General features: G+C 38.7%; 1 protein-coding gene across 4 annotated transcripts in view; it reads right to left on the minus strand.

Annotated features, from left to right (window-relative positions):
- CDKL5 (cyclin dependent kinase like 5) overlaps positions 1-16383 on the minus strand; it is a 140669-nt gene that overhangs the window by 55224 nt on the left and 69062 nt on the right. For all 4 annotated transcript variants that reach the window (XR_005102622.1, XM_037377254.1, XM_037377253.1 and 1 more), the window contains exon 4: positions 2522-2567. Coding sequence is in view for 3 of the 4 variants with exons in the window: in XM_037377254.1 (XP_037233151.1) it covers positions 2522-2567 (46 nt within the window). In the remaining variant the exon portion in view is untranslated. The remainder of the gene's footprint in view (positions 1-2521; positions 2568-16383) is intronic.

A 16383-nucleotide genomic window follows, 5' to 3' on the forward strand; every position in this document is an offset into this window, starting at 1 on the left:
CACCCCATAAATACATGTCACATGCATGAAACACTGGCAAGGCTAATATATACTCAGATGAAACACTGGAATGCAAAGCTCATGTTTGATCAATGTCAAAGAACTCTATTTGATTCTAAAATAATTTTATTCTTCAAAAGCGATGACAGATTTTAAGACTGAAGCAGAATTTGTAAATCCTATGTTTCCCCACATGGCTTTCAATGAATTGCCATTGAAATGCAGGTCAGTGTAGCAGCCATGGAGGGCGGTAGAGCAAGTATTGATTCAACAAAGCCTTGAATCTGATTCTGAGCAGTCAAGAAATTTAACTGTGTTTTGACAATTTGGTTGTCTGAAAGTTGTTCAAGAAAGGAGGAATGTTTCACTAACGCTTTGTACACTACTTAGCATCAAGGGGCCCTGAACTGACTGGGTTCTAAAGGATACTACCAACAAAACGTCAAGTAAAGCAGACTATATTAAGTTTTATTTTTCATTTTGTAAAATGAAATCCATTAATTCAGCAATTTTTTTCCATGCACATGTAGAAGCAGGGTTCTGAAACTCTTACAAGTATTATCCACAACAGAGGGATATAAAATGGGATATGACTGCATAAATGCAAAGCTGAATCACTTTTGCAGGTCAGGTACCACAAAGACAGTCAGAGACAGAAGAAGAAGGAACAAGGAAGAGAAACTCTTTTCCCAAGCAAGCAAAAGGCAAGAACAGGTTTGCAGGGGAGAGAGAATAACACAGGTCATACAAATGCATATAATTGTCATCAGAAGAGGGGAAAAACTAAAAATAAAAAACTGGAGTGTAGAAAGAGGAAAGGGGAAAACAAAATACTATCAACCCAAATGTTTTGATTAAAAAATATATAATTTAGTGCAATCTAAATAATTTCTTTTTAAAACTGAGTGCTCGGTGTTGGCTTACATCAGCCTGATTACATAATTTCATCTATAACTAGACACACTCTTTCCAGCGCATTTAGCATGCATATGTCAAACAACAGCAAAAATTCAGCGAAACAAAAATGGTAATAGAAACAATTACAGTACATTCAGATTCCTAATGAACTACCATATTAACGACACAGATGTGAAATGGGCTGAATCAAATCCATCAAAAGAACTTGTGTCTTATTTCCAGAAACTTGTAAACAACTAGCTACAACTCTGAAAAGCAGCCATCAGTCATGTAAACTGGTATTATGCAATACTTTTTGAAAGCCAGACCTAATGGCAATGTTGCATTTTTTGTTTTCATTTTTTTGGGGTAGACAGGCTAATATAATAAATCTATTTAGGTCTTAATACTGAGCTTCATCACCTAGGATCTGTACGGAATAGCCATATCAATTCCTAAAAGCAGTTCTAAAGTACTCTCGCAATCTGGTCAAGATGGTCACCACAATTACATTACCTCCTACATTCCTTAACAGAGATTTAAAACAGATTTCTTAACAGCAGAGCTAAAAAATTCATCAAATATACTCTTGAAGTGTCTGGCAAAATCAGCTGCAAAGCAAAGAGTTTCCATTGCATAAAACACCACGGTATATGGTAAATCATAGCTGCATTGCCTCAGACTGGGATGATGCCTCTTATTACTTCATACTTGGCTTCTGTTTGTGCTAGGTCATTAAGGTCAGGGTTAACTTCTGCTGTACGCAAGGCAGGCAGCTGCTCTCACGGTTGATTGCCAGTTTTGCCTATGATAGGATGCTGGGATTCACTGTCCGCCAACAAGCTCAGGTCAGAGAGCTAGTGTCATCTTGTACAGATCTTTGGGTTTATTACTGCTGGGTCAGAAATAAGCGTGTGCAGCACTGGCAATGATTTCCATGTGTCCTGCCTTCAGCCACTACTCCCTTTGCCAGCATCAGTGAGCCTCGCAGGAGCCAGCTCTTCCCGCCTCGCAGTGAACTGGGCAACATGGGAGAGCACACAGAGGCTGCTCTGGGGGCGAAGAGCAAGTTTCCTCTGGAGAGTGGAGCCTGCTGAAGGGAGGGCAGAGCTGCTGCCTCACCACACGGCTCCCTCAAATTCTCCCACAGATTCCCGAGAGCTCCCTGATTCCTCTTCATAACACTGAACTTCTCGGTGACTTCTCCCGGTCTCCTCCATTTACTCCTTCATGTCCCCCTGTCTGTCCCCCCCATTTAGATCCCCTCCTACAGATGAGGGTGATAAAGCCCCAAAGACTCTGTAAGCCACTACTACAAGAGGAATTTTTGCCATTTACTTATCACATCCCATCTCCAAGTGGTAGATCTTACCACCACATACAGCACCACAACCTTAGCTATATTAAGATAGATGCCCCAAGAAAGAAAGCAGTTATCCAGTTGGAGTGTATAATGCAGTCCCCATGGCAGCTATGAAGGATCAAGTGCCTTGAATATTCAGAGAGCTAGTAAGTCATTATAATTTTAAAATCATGTCTTGATATATGAGACATTTTACTTTAACTGGGGAGATATTAACAACGTACTTATTGACATGAAAGATTATGCAGCAGAAAAGGTTACCTTCACTGTCTTTGAATTTCTTGATCGCCACAATTTCATGTGTCTCCTGTAAAACAAAAATGAAGAAAGGGAAATGAGCAAGATCTGTTGTGTGTTTTCTCTTGTGTTTTTTTTTCCCTCTGAGCATCAGACAAAGAAAAACAAAAGCATCCAGAAAAAGTTCACAATGCAAAACAAAATGAATTAAAAATCTGGCAAACACCTCAGTGATCAGGCCAAATGCAATAGAAAACCACATGTAGCAGATACCTCACAATTAGGAATCCCAGTATGAAGAAACAAAGTTAAATGCCCAACATATATATATATAAAAAATACCTGAATATATGTAAAATATATATAAAAATTCTGAAAATTAAATTTTCAGAAGAGTTGTTCCTGTGACTCTTGTTGCTTAGTTACTCTGAAAGTCAAACAGTCTTTTATCTTACCAAAGTATGAGTGTGGGTGCTTGTCTTTGTGAGCTGAAATGAAAATAGTGTACTAGCATGTGGATAAGGCTTACAATGAGACCTGTAATTTTAGTTGCCAAAAGTTTTTGGATTTCAAAGTTCAAATATCCATAAAGAACACAATTTTAGGAAATTCTCTGTGGCTCCTTAAAAAAAAGTTGTTGTCTTAAGGGGAGCCTATCTAAAACCAGAATCACCAATTGCATTTCAAAGTCTTAATCCATGATTACTATATGGTCATAGGTGATAATTTCTTAATGCCTGCATGCTTTGGCATGCCTCTATTATTCTCTATTCTCACCAAACCTGATCATCATAGGTCACATTTTTCTCTTAAATAAAGACATTTCTCTTGTGTGAGCAGGAATGCATTTAGCCAAAATGTAGCCAGGGTGACATGACTAGTGCAGGTCTGTTCATGCAATGATGCAGCACCTGAATTTTAGTAACATGATGGGGAAGAAGCTTTAAGGGTCACAGAACAAGGGCATATGAGCAGACAGGCACTTGGGTTACTTGATGACCTAGATGTAGATTACACACCTTTTCCAAATATCACCACTTAAAAAACCCCAAACAATATCCCATTATTAACAACATACAGGAGCTGGACTGGAGAACAGCAATAAAAAAGCAAAGCCATTCAGGAATACCCGAAGACATGTGCATAACCAAGTACTGAGTAACACACTCATTTACTCAATTTTTAATTTCAAATCATCATAACAAATGAACCTGTAAAAAAACATCTAAACCATCTAAAATAAAAGCACCTGGAAAGAACTACTGTGGATAGTGAGTAATGCCTTTCAAATGAAAATGAATACCACTATGAATAAAAATCAATAAAAATGAGTTTGCAAACAAACTTAAGTATATATATGTGTGTACAAAATTTGCATGTTTTAAAAAAAATAAAAACAATCAATTGATCATCACTTATAAAATCTATCAGAAAAACTTGGAAACATGTTTTGTATTGTTTTAAGTGACCAAATTTTATCTTCCTTGTATTGAAGAAAGTTAGTTCAGCAGAAGCAGCACATGCTACCAACTCTTAGAGAGGACTTGCATTGCTTTTCTGCTACTGAGATCTACCCTTCGTATACCCTGGCCTAATCAGAAGGCTGATACATTGCATAAATTCAGCTGAGATACCACAGAAGTCCAAGCACTACCCTTTTTGCTGAACCAGTTTACACAACAGCAAAGGAATAGATGTCAGAACTGGGAAGATAATACGCATTTCAAGTTCTGAGTGATTCTGAAAGGCTTGTCTATAGTTTTTATGTCAAATACAGTTCCTAAATATTTTTGTTTCTGGACACTTACAAACTGAATGGTCTAACCCAAACTGAACAGACTATTTTACTAATTGTATTGTTACTGCTAAGTTATAGTATTTTTATACTTATTAACTCTAAGTATAGTAATAGTTACGAGCACTATGAAGGAACAGAGCTAAGAAGGTGAGCAAATTTAGCTTGACTTCTGGTATCTACTGTTAGGTGCTCCGGCTAATTAAGCCTCTGAAAGGTTTTTCAGAAAAGGAACATCCTAATTGCCCTCAAAAGCCTCTGCTAACTGTAATATGCCTGTGTTTAGACATACGCATACGCCACTTCGCAAAAGAGCCAAATTTATCCATTAGCATTACACTCCTATTTCACATGAAAGAAAAGAAGAAAAGTGTAGATGTTTCAGCAGCCATCGAAAGGCTGTATTTTATTCTCAAAGTAATGGCTAAGTACACTGAAATAAATGTAGGAGTAAAAAGCTGTTGCCTCACACAGACAGCAATTCTGCACCATTCAAGAAATCTAGTCCACGTGAATTCTCTGCCATATGCTGCTGTCCCTGACGTGTACAGTGAATATGATAATTTGGAAATTAAGTTTTAAAACTTCTTGGGTCACAGCATTGCAAAGACTTATGTAAGATACGCTATCAAATGTCCTGTAGGATTTTGACTATTCACAGTATTTAAAGCCTGAGTGGCTCTATGAAGAACAGGAACATAAAGATTTCAGCAACACGCATACGAAAGAAAAAGTTACCAAGAAAAGAAACAGTTCAAAATTCTGTAACATTTAAGAAATTGTCATTTGAAAAGCTTTATCATTTATTATTTGTATTATTTCATTAAACTAATTAATGGTGTCATAATTGAGCAACCAAGAATTTATACATGACATATTCCCGATCTTAAAAAACCCAACAAATAATACATGTAAATAAGCTCAAGAGAAACACCACTAAAATGAGACCAGACAATAGGTGCTTTGAGGAGTCGCACTAGTAACGTGTTGCTCCTCCTTAGGAAGGGACATTCCTGTCTAGGTTTCCTGGAGGACCTCATTCTATCCAAATGGTTTTCTCTAAGAATCAGCTACCGGTGCAGCAGTCAAGCCAAAGCTGAAATGGATACAAGGATACTGAACATTACTGTTCATAGATTTTTAAATCTTTTGCTTGACAAAAGGTCTGTAACTTTCCTTTGATGTGGAACACCTCCAAAACAGTAGGGTTTCAGAGTGCTCCATCAGGCAGAACAGAAACCTGAAGCGGAGTGCATATTTCCCACTTCTTGGTCAAGTGCTCTAAACCAACTAAATAGTTTATATGAGGTGACATAAAAAATAGTAGCTCCTCATCAATCATTTTTTAAACTAGTTTACAAAGGAAGAATTCATCTGAAATGCCCTGTTTCACGTTTTGCCATCACTGCCAGTGATTTTGAACTAGATAGCCAATTTCAACCAAATTTTACAGAGAAATGTGAGTTTTAAAAATGAGAAACTTTAAAAAAGATTTCTTAAACTTGTCAGCCATATATAGAATATCCTTCCTTGGGGGAAGAAAGCAGTAAGAAGTCAATCTCCTATACACTGTATGCTGTTGCAGACAAGCAGCATATGTAGACTGTGCAAAGAACTAACACTCAGAGCTTTTGTATCAGCCATTGCACATAACTGTCATTTACACAAACTAATGCAGAATGAGATTGGTAAACATGGAATACATTTTGTATATGGCCCAGTTCAGCAGGTGTATAGTAGGGGTGGTAAGAGCACGCTTCCTGGGTTAGGAGACAGATGCTAGAGATGTCAGATGATGCAGGGCAAACCTGAAGTTTCATACAAGTACTGACACACACGAGGTATAAAGCAAACAGATACCACATTGCTAAGCCCTAAGAAGACTGACAGAATTGGGGATACAAAGAATAGCAGAGCTTTGAGCAAAGAGGGGATTCAACAGTAAAAATTCAGACTCCTGTGGGAATCTGAAAGGTTCTTTACAGATCAAATTTAGACTTTGTTACTTAAACCTTTACTTAAATGTCCTTTTGGAAATTCAAGCTCTTTTGTGGATCTGGTTCTCTGCTCCTTACAACCAGAACAAATTACAATTCTCCAAAATAGAATTGCCATTCTCTAAAATATATTTTTTTTGCATTTCAAAAGGTTCTTTTCAAGAATGTACTCTGAAACAGAACATTACTGAAAACAATGTTCAGTCTAATTGTGGAACCCCTCCTCAAGACAATAGCTCAGTATCCAACTCCTAGCATGGAAATTTCTCATATTCAGTTAAAGTATCTTCTAGCTAGATAGGCTGTTACTAGTTGATTCAGTGTTCGAGATTTCAATGAATGTCAAGGAAAGAAAAAAACTCAGCAATCCTAAATATTCTGTGCTCTTTATGGAAGCCAGAATATTCTTTCTGATCTCTGCTACTTACTACTACTAGCTTACATCATGAAGTATGAAAATTTGAGTTCACTCAGCTGTAGTTTTGCTTCACTCAGCTACATTTATTACTAAGCATCTCATTATCTTGGTCTACTAAAAAATTCTGGCCTCAATATTTCACTTTACATTCTGAGGCAAAGGCAAATTTGCAAATGAACAAGTCAAGCCTCTCTTAGGATTGGTATTTCCTCTGCTTATTGAGCACACATATGATAAACATAATGCGTTATAAAACTATAGGAAAACCACTGTTTTACAGTTAAGCATGCAACAACAAATGAATGTTATTGAAAACACTACGTAAAAGTTAAGGACATACAGAAAGTGATGATTCAGACCCCATAATTTCATGTGTCTAAAATGGGGCAAAACATGTCTCTTCTCCATGTACACACCTGCTAATACCATTTAATAAGAGCAAGACAATTTTCTTAATCCATGTCTGTTCTATTTGCTTTATATAAAAATATTTAGAAAGAGAGGAAGAAGGAGATATCTGTTCTGTTCATGGGAAGAAGATATCTCCAGTCCTGGAGATGGGAATGACTTCATGCTAGAGCTCAATCCTTTCCTTTCCTGCAAAATATGCGTGGCAATTGCATCTGAAGAAAACATGTGATTTGCTGTCTGTCCACTTAGCCACAGATGAGAGGCAAGTATCCTTATGCTTGCACAGCTGCTCTCACAGCCCTTCTGTTATCCACCCAGAGATCTGTGTCCCAGGTTTCGTCACAAGATTGTAGCAGCTGGTATTTCCTGTCACCAGTATCAAACTAAGGGGGTTCCCCACTTCAAAAGCATTTCATTTTATCTCGTTTAAAGGACAGAGGTCCCCTATCTTTCCGTTACCTCTACGTAATATATATGACATGACAGTGTTTTTCCAAAACCGTGAAGTACCTCTGTTGTTTTCTAGAAAAATCTTTGATGTTAGTGATGGGAATACTCAAGGACAAAGGTGCTCCCTCATCATAACTCAAGATCCTAGAACTATAACATTCTTCTCTGGAAAGAGAAACATAGCCTACCAAATTATATGCTGTTCTTCAAAATATCATGTGATAAAAAAAGATTCTTGAAAAATAAAATTATGTCCTTTAGAAAGTTACATCATTGAGCTATAATTTTACTGCCTCACCCTGTATGATTACAAGAATTTCTCAAGTAGGATTTTTTAAGCAACCAAAAGAATAAGTGTTTATAAAAATCAACAAACCTTAGTAGAGACAGCAGTAGTCACTACAGAGCACGTGCCATGCAGAAGCAGCATGTTGCTCCCTCTACTCAGGCAGTGCCACTCAAGCAATATCTAGTACATCACATCAAGGTTTTATACTGATATATTAAGTGGTATATGAAGATATGATATGGCATGTTCTGTGATTGGCTCATGTTTTCTGTCTCTACAAGTATGAGGCTATAAGACCCAAAGATAAATGCATGCTTAACTTCTGCTACATAAAGTTAAATCATTTGCATTCTCTACTCACAGATAATATTTACATTTTATAAACATAATTCAGAAGCAAGCAAGAAACTGTTATTTGATCCTCACCGATCCATAATTACATCCATACTATTTAGTTTACCACAAAAAAAGACACACATTAAAAAAAAAATAAATAAATCAACAAAATTCAGCCAAACATATCCTATGGCTAATATCTTTTCTGAACAAAGTAGTACAGTTTTACTTCAACTTGCATAAGCATTATTATGTTCTTCAACATTTAAGTGTTTAGATTAGATTTTTCAATAATCTTGATTCTAGCAAAAATCACAGAACATTAAGCAATCACTGACATGGCAACAGAAGTCCATGGAACCATTACAAGATAGTAAAGCATTTATTTTTCATGAATCATTTAAAATGAAACTTTTAAAAAACCCACAAATTCATTTTTCAAAGTTACTCTAAAAGCAAGAACAGTATCAAAACAACTCTGTATTGATCAATGTAGCATAAATGTTACATGTGTCTTTGCAAAAGTCTTTAAACTTCGGCCAATCTACCTCGCAATGGAAGTTCTGAGAGGTAACAGGCATCGTTACCTGCATGTGAATCAGGTCCTTAAGGCATTACTCAGACACTGTCCTGACTCCATTTACATTCTGCCTTAAAATGCTGCTACCTTTGGACAGTACTGACAGATCAGAACACAGCCTCCTGTCTTCTCAAGACTTCTACTATTGTTCTGGCAACTTTGCAACATCACTTTAAAAATCTAGTAGAGTACCTTAGAATATTCTCTGTAGAAAGAGAGATGTGCGAGATGATGGATTCAATTTATTTTTTCAAACAGTTTGACATCGGGAAGTATAGGTCATAGCACTGTGTATTCTTGTACATCTACAATGCTTTGAGAAATTTCCCTCAAGAGGTGTTTCTCTATTTTAAACTTCTCTCTCTCCTTTGAGAAAATTGTAATACTCCTACTTTTCAATTAAAAACCCCCTCACACTTAGTTTATCTAGAAAATATCACTTAGCACAGCAGCACTTTCAGGAAATTACTTCCTAATTCAAGTGTCCTATTTATTTTTAGGAAGAGATTGAACCTCTGGTAAATAATGACAGAACAGTATGTCTGGGTTATCACAATGCCTTTACTGGAGAAACTGATTAGAATTTTTCCAACACATACATGTTACAGATTACTTGAGAAGAAGCCTCTAGAATGAATCACCACAAATCAATTTTTTATCTTTTGAAAGCAGAATGTTATTTACTAACCAGCTAAGTGTAGGAGGAGACTTAATGGAACAAAGATGTATGTACTTCTGATGCCCATTTGAAAGAACATGGCCCTACTGTCTCCTAGGTGGGGAAGAACAAAAGGAGGACCCACTGGAAGATTTCCAAGGAGGAACAGCTATAAAAGCTCAGCTATTCCACTGGGGGAAAGATGCATAAGAAAAGGCTGAAACCTTCAGCCACCCGTTTGTCAGGAAGTGACCACTAAGTGTGTGCAATGACAGAAACCAAGATTTTGCAAAAGAAAAAAATGCAAGCAGATTGAAACAGTTTCTCTTATTTCTTTATCTAAGTCTGTCATAAACACTTGCAACAACCGTGTTGTCCTTCAGATGTTACAATTTTACCAATCTGGTTTAAATAAAAGTGTAATTTAAGGGAATCATAAACAGTGCATTATTACTCACCCAGCCATTCAACAAATCTGTACACCAAGTCAGTGGCCCACCCGTAGCCCCAGGCTCACAGATCGGGGCGCACCCCTTCGAACTGCCCCAGCCCTGAGCGGCGGGTGCAGGAGAGACTGAAAGACACCCCGACACCCCCACCCCCGCTCCACGGGCAGCAGAGGCTCTCCAGACTGCACCAAGTTTACATGCTCACAGGACAATTACACAGCTGGAAGGCACCTCTCAACCCATCTAGAATGTCCCCAGCCCTGGAGATATTCTGAATAGCCTCTGAGATATTCAGAATCCACCAGGTCAAGATGTGGAGCAACCTGCTTTGAGCAGTTATTAGGAGGCACACCTGAATCCTGAGGAGCGCATTACAATGCATGCATTTTATACTCTTAAAAAACTTGAAATCTACCACTTTATAGTTTCTTTGGGGTTTTTTTCCTTCTACTTTCCACAGAAGTTACAAAGACTAATCTTAGCCTTGGAGGCTAGTCCCTGCCACTTTCGTTTAAGATCGGCAGAGGCGCAAAGAGTGACTGTATGGGGTCTGGCTGAGCCCCATAGCATCCCTCAGTGCTGTGCTTGCATTGGTAGCTAGGAAGGTGCTGGTAACACACCAGGGGTTTGGCTGCTGCTGGGCGGTGCTTGCACGGCACCAGGGCTGTCTCTCCAACCTTCCCCCCTCACCAGCAGGCTGGGGGTGGGCCAGATCTCAGGAGGGACACAACCAGGACAGCTGACTCAAAGTGAGCATATTCCATACCATATGGTGTCTGCTCAGCAATAAAAGCTAAGAGAAAGGAGGAGGGAGGGGTGGAGGCATTTGCTATTTACATTTGCCTCCCAGAGCAACCGCTACACATACTGAAGCCCGGCTTCCCGGGAAGTGGCTGAACATCACCTGCTGATGGGAAATAGGGAAGGACATCTTTTGTTTTCCTTTGCTTCCATGAGTGCAACTTTTGCTATTGTTTCATTAAACTGCCTTTATCTTGACCCACAAGGTTTTTTTTTCCATCTTATTTTCTTCGCCCCTGTTCTGCTGAGGACAGGAGTGATAGGGGGGGGGTTAGTGGTGGGCACCTGGTGTCCAGCCAAGGTCAACCCCACTGCAGTGATTCAGAGCAGGACTACAGTTAAGGTGCTCTCAGTCACCTCCACATAAATGGAGGACACGACTTCCCTAGACTCCCAAGGAAGCCTAGGGGGCCTCATCTCTCTAGAGTGAAGTTGGCTCTGTGCAAATTCTCCCTGCCTCCTCTTTTATGTTACACTGAATGTTGGCTCTTCATATACATTGGGAATTAGTAGTTTCTTTAACCCAAGGTAGTAACATTACCATCTGAACAGTCCTACACCCCCTAAAATACTACCCTGAAAAGAACACTTGAAGGAAGTGAACCCACTCAGTACTTTCTGCTAACTGCTTGGCTGATGACAGTGCTTAGCATTGAAACCTCCATTGTTCCATATTTATTCACAATTTTCTTCAAGCAAAAAAGTAAATATGTATTCCCAAAGAATTTGTACAACAGTGTAATGGAAAGTATCTGGAATAAAAAGCAGCTTTTAAACACTATAAATGCAGCTATTCTGGCTTTTCATGGTGAACTAGCATTATTGTAGCAATTTTTAAAAATAAAATGGCCTCCATTTCATCTTACGGTAGTACTAACCTATATCATTTTACAATTTGACAGCAGTTTAATCCCAACACTAGATGTAAAACAGAACCCAAATTCACTAAATGCTATAAAATTTTTCCGATATCGAAATGTGAATAAGTCATTTCAGTTTCAGACCTCAGTCCTCTTTCAGTTCTGTTTGGCCTGTAAATGCTGAAAACTGTGAAAATTCTGGGGAATAAAAATAAAGATATAAATAGCATAATACTGCACTGGGCAGATATGGGCTTTATTTAATTACTTACAGCATAACCTTGACACTTGGAATACAAGTGGTGATAAAGTGGTAAAAGCAGGAAGACAACCTGTACTACCTTTATGGCTTCCTTTAAGATATTGCTGGTTCCATAGATACAGAGGTCAGCAAGACATTTATAATTACATTGTATTTCTTAATTCTTTGTTGCTACTATCTAATGCTCCTTCCCTGAGCACCTTTTACCTTAAGAGTAGGTAGAAATTATTGGAAAATGTTTCTTTGTTTTGTTTGTTTGGTTTTTTAAACATGCATCAGCACCAAAGTTCACTGTTACTATCCAAACCTTAAGCATCAACAAGGTTTTAGCATGATTGGCTAAACTTCTAAAGTTCATAACAGTTCAAGCCTTAATTTTGAGATCTTCACTTCTGCAACTGATACAATTTATTTTTTTATCTTGTACTTTCATATTTTTAATTTTTACCTTTTTACTTATCAACAGTCTGACAGGCATTTTCTTTAATCTGTAAAACAAGATCTGCTACGAACCAGAGGCAGACTTGCCAGGCAGGTTCTCGAGGCCAAAACTCTTCAGGTGGAATTCAGTTTCAGATTAAGACACCTAAATTCAGAGGCACGCAAGTTGTTCGTTCAAGCTTCTACTACAACAAGCAGAGCCAGAGAGCTCTAAGTTTACCAGTCACTCAACACACGATTCAATAACCTAATCATAGACATCTAGTAGCATTTAAGATTCCCTAGATATCTACAACACTCACACAGTATTGGCAGAAATGACAGAGGATTTATAGAAATGTGGATGTCTTAGAGCAGAAGTTAGAGGTAAGACATAGCATGCCAGATATCACCAACAGCAATAGGAGCTTATGCTTAGGCAAAAGTGCACCTTTCATTCCTAAGGAAGCATGAATTGAACTTCCCTCTATCCCTTGACCAGATTTCCATTGACTATAGTGGGAGTTCAGACACTTGTACAGGTCTAAAGCACATACCTAAATTTGTATCTTAATCATGTCATCTTTCCAGGTCCACCAGCACATGAAAAGAAAATCAAAGCAAAGCACACATTCACCTTAAGCATGTATGAGAAATGCATGGAAATCACATTTGGATTTTCTAATCACAGGTAAAATCAGTTGGAGTGTTAGTTTGGTGGGGGTTTTTTTGTTTCTTTCATTTAAATAAAAATGTTGGTCCCTTCTCTTCTTATTAAGCATCTCTCCTAGTCTCCAGAACCTTTCAAAGACAATCAAGAGCTGTCCTGCTGCAAGGACTCAGTACCTTTGGATGCTCCCCATCTGGTCCCATTAAACTGTATGGGCTGAGTTCTCCTGAGTAACTCCCAGCTCAATCCTCACCCACTGGTGGCAATTCATCTCCTTCCTCATTAAGTGTAGAGACCTGTGAGACTTTGCTGGTGAAAACCAAGGCAAAGGTGGTACTGAGCACCTCAGACTTCATCGGGCTCTGCTGTCACTAAATTGCCTGCCCCACTGAGCAGTGGGCCCATACTTTTCTTGTTCAGCCCTTCACTAACAAAGTAGCAGTAGAAACCCCTCCTGCTGCCCTTGCAAGTCTTAACTCCCAGCTGAGCATCAGCCTTCCTGACACCACTCAGATCGAGCCAAGCAACGTTTCTCAGTTCCTCCTTTGCAGCCTATGTGTGGCTTCCACCTCCTGTATGCTGCTTTTTTTGCCTTGGAGCTCCATTATGAACTCCCTGCTTAGCCAAGTCAGTCTCCAGCTAGCTGCTTGCTTTCCTGAGCACTGAGACGGACTGTTCTTGTTGAGGACTTCTAAGTTCTAAAAGGTTCCCTCGCCTTTTAGAGCTGCTGCCCACGAGCTCCCCACCTACCAGTTTCTTGAATACTCTCTGCTGAAGGTCTGTGCTCTGTTACTTTTTTCCCCATCAGTGTACTCGTGAACTTGTACTCCACTATTTCACAGCCATTGTAACCAATTATTGTAATAATCTGGTTGGCCCTTCCAGCACCTGTATCAAGAAATTTTCCCCGACATTCTCCATAAATCTCTAGGACTGCTTACATTTCACCATTTCAGCAGATGCCAAGGAAGTTAAAGTCCCCCACGAAAACTAGGGGGTGTGATTCACAAACTTAATCAGCTGTTTAAAAAAAGGTTTTGCCCACTTCTTCCCTCTGATCAGGTGGTCTACAACAAAGTCCCAACACAATGCCACAGTTACTGGCCTTGCCTCTGATTCTGAACCACAGGCTTTCACCCACACTGTCATCCACCCCAAAAAATCCTCCATGTATCTGAGACACTTCTTCACACAAAGGGAAAATTCACCTTTCTTTGTCTTTTGAGCCCATCTTTCCTGAATACCTTGTATCCATCCACCATAAAGCTCCAATGTTGTTTCAACAATTTTAAATACTAAGTAAATTTGCATTTCAGAATGCAAGCTAGAGATTGCTCAAGCTTACTTTGCTCAGTTTACCATTACCTTAGAAAGAAAAATTGTCTATCTTGCTGCTGGATGAAAATAAATAATTAATAGCAGCAGCAGGTACTGTCATTTCCATGCTGCAGACTTGCACATGAGGTTTGCCCTAACTTTAACTTTTCCTCTCGTGCAAATGGCAGCAACGACTCCTCTGTGTTCTGGAGTGGGCCTTAAATCACCAGAGGTGGTAATCATCTATTCAGATACCAAACCGCCATTCCGATCTGCTCTGGAGCAGAAGCCAGAGACATGGCTGGGGTTATTTTTTAATACATTAATTTGAAAGAGTATGTGTTAGCAATGACAAGCTTTCTACCTCTGGAGAAAAGCCCAAGCTACAAGGTTCTTCTTGTCTAGAATCCTAAAGATGAGAAGGTCTATGTTTAGTGTTTCCAATTAAAAAAATAAAATCTTTTAAACTGAAAACTGTTCCCCCCACCCATCATTTTGGGCACCCAAATAGTATAACAGTGTTGTCCATGCCATTTAGGAGATAAAGGGTGTTATTGAATGTAACCAACACCTTTGATAATCTGGTCTCAGCTCATTGATAGGTTTGGCTATGGAACATTTCATAGATGTCTACATTAACCCTAAGAATCTGCTATTCCATGTCCTCTCCATCACATGGTTTCTCTTCTCTCATCTCCTCAAGTAGCACTAAGGCTCATGAACTCCCCTTTCACTTCTTTCAGATCTTTAATGACAATATTTTTGTGTTGTTCTCTAATGAAGGGATGATAAATTTGAACAGGAATTGTCACTCCTGCTTTCTAGCTTAAGTTCTTTGGCTACTTCTTCCATCGGACAACAGTAATATGAAGAGAAAATAATCTGCCTCCCCCTGCCCCGCCAAGGATTTTGGGTTTGTTTTTTACAAAAAATACTTTTTGCTCTCTAAGTTGTTGCGTTTTTTCACCTCAAGAGGTATTTTTGCTGACATTATGCTCTTAGCAAAGCAAAATCCTAGGGCAACCTGGTAATAGCGCAAGCTCTACAGTTGCAAGTTGGTACTATTTTCTTGTCCTCGATTTTTTGGTTCAGCATTACAATACAGCAGGATCATTTTTCCTGGTGCTTTATTGATCAGTTCTCCTCACTTCTGACTCCTTCCCTACGACCCTGATGGATGTTCTACAGAATCCTAAATCAATGCTTCTTCCTACTTCCCTTTCCATTTAGCTATTTTTACAAAAAAGTTTTTTCCAGTCTGTATATCGATATGGGTTTCAATGGACACCTTAATTTCTTCTCAAAGTTTCTACATTCAGGTTTGCAGAGAAAGAAAGGCTTTTCTTGTCTAGGATTATATGGACAGTGCATTCCTTAGATAATAAGAGATAAATTCTTGCCTCTTAAGAAAACTGCCATTTTGCTCTGCCAGTTTTCTTTATAGAATGGCATCAAGGATTAAAATTCAACTCAAGCTACTTAAAAGAAGACAGCAGGCAAAGTTCATACCTCAGACACATTCAGATTTTACTGATCGCTGTTGCAGAGGTCAGAGGAACAGGAGGGCTGCCTCTGCACAAGCTGCATGGTAATTTAGTTAACTTGAGAAGCAGAATGTAGATGACAAAATATAGGAATCTGCACCCAAGGAAGGCTTCTGTTACTACTAATAGAAGAAGATGAAATGGCAGCTAAGTCTTCACAAAAATAGCATTTCTAGAAATGAAAATTCAGTTTTGGAGCTAAATTGAGAAGGAGAGTTTGCAGACTTATTTCAGGCACTTTCTGCAGCATCTGAAGACTCATGACTAAATCAGTGTAATTTCTCTTATATCTTAAAAAGAAAAGAAGTCTAAACATCACACAAGCTCCAGGAAGATTAAATAAAGCTGTTCCAATAAAAATTGCCCCTACTGATAACACTAACTCTAACACATCCCACTTTTAGATCTCGCACACACACATGTGCTTTGGAGCCAGGAAAAAAAAGATATGCAGAATTTAAGTTCACTGTGAAAGGTTGCCCAAATGTGATAAATGAATACTTCTTGGGAAAAGGGGAAGGAAAATAGCATCTTGATCTCACCAAGTTTATTGTCCCAAACACTGGAAACAGTATGTGGCAAGAGGGTATAAAAAAGTTCAGAAAGAAGAGCCGAGGGCCAGGAATACC

The sequence above is a fragment of the Falco rusticolus genome, chromosome 2, assembly GCF_015220075.1.
Source record: "Falco rusticolus isolate bFalRus1 chromosome 2, bFalRus1.pri, whole genome shotgun sequence".
NCBI lineage: Eukaryota > Metazoa > Chordata > Aves > Falconiformes > Falconidae > Falco > Falco rusticolus.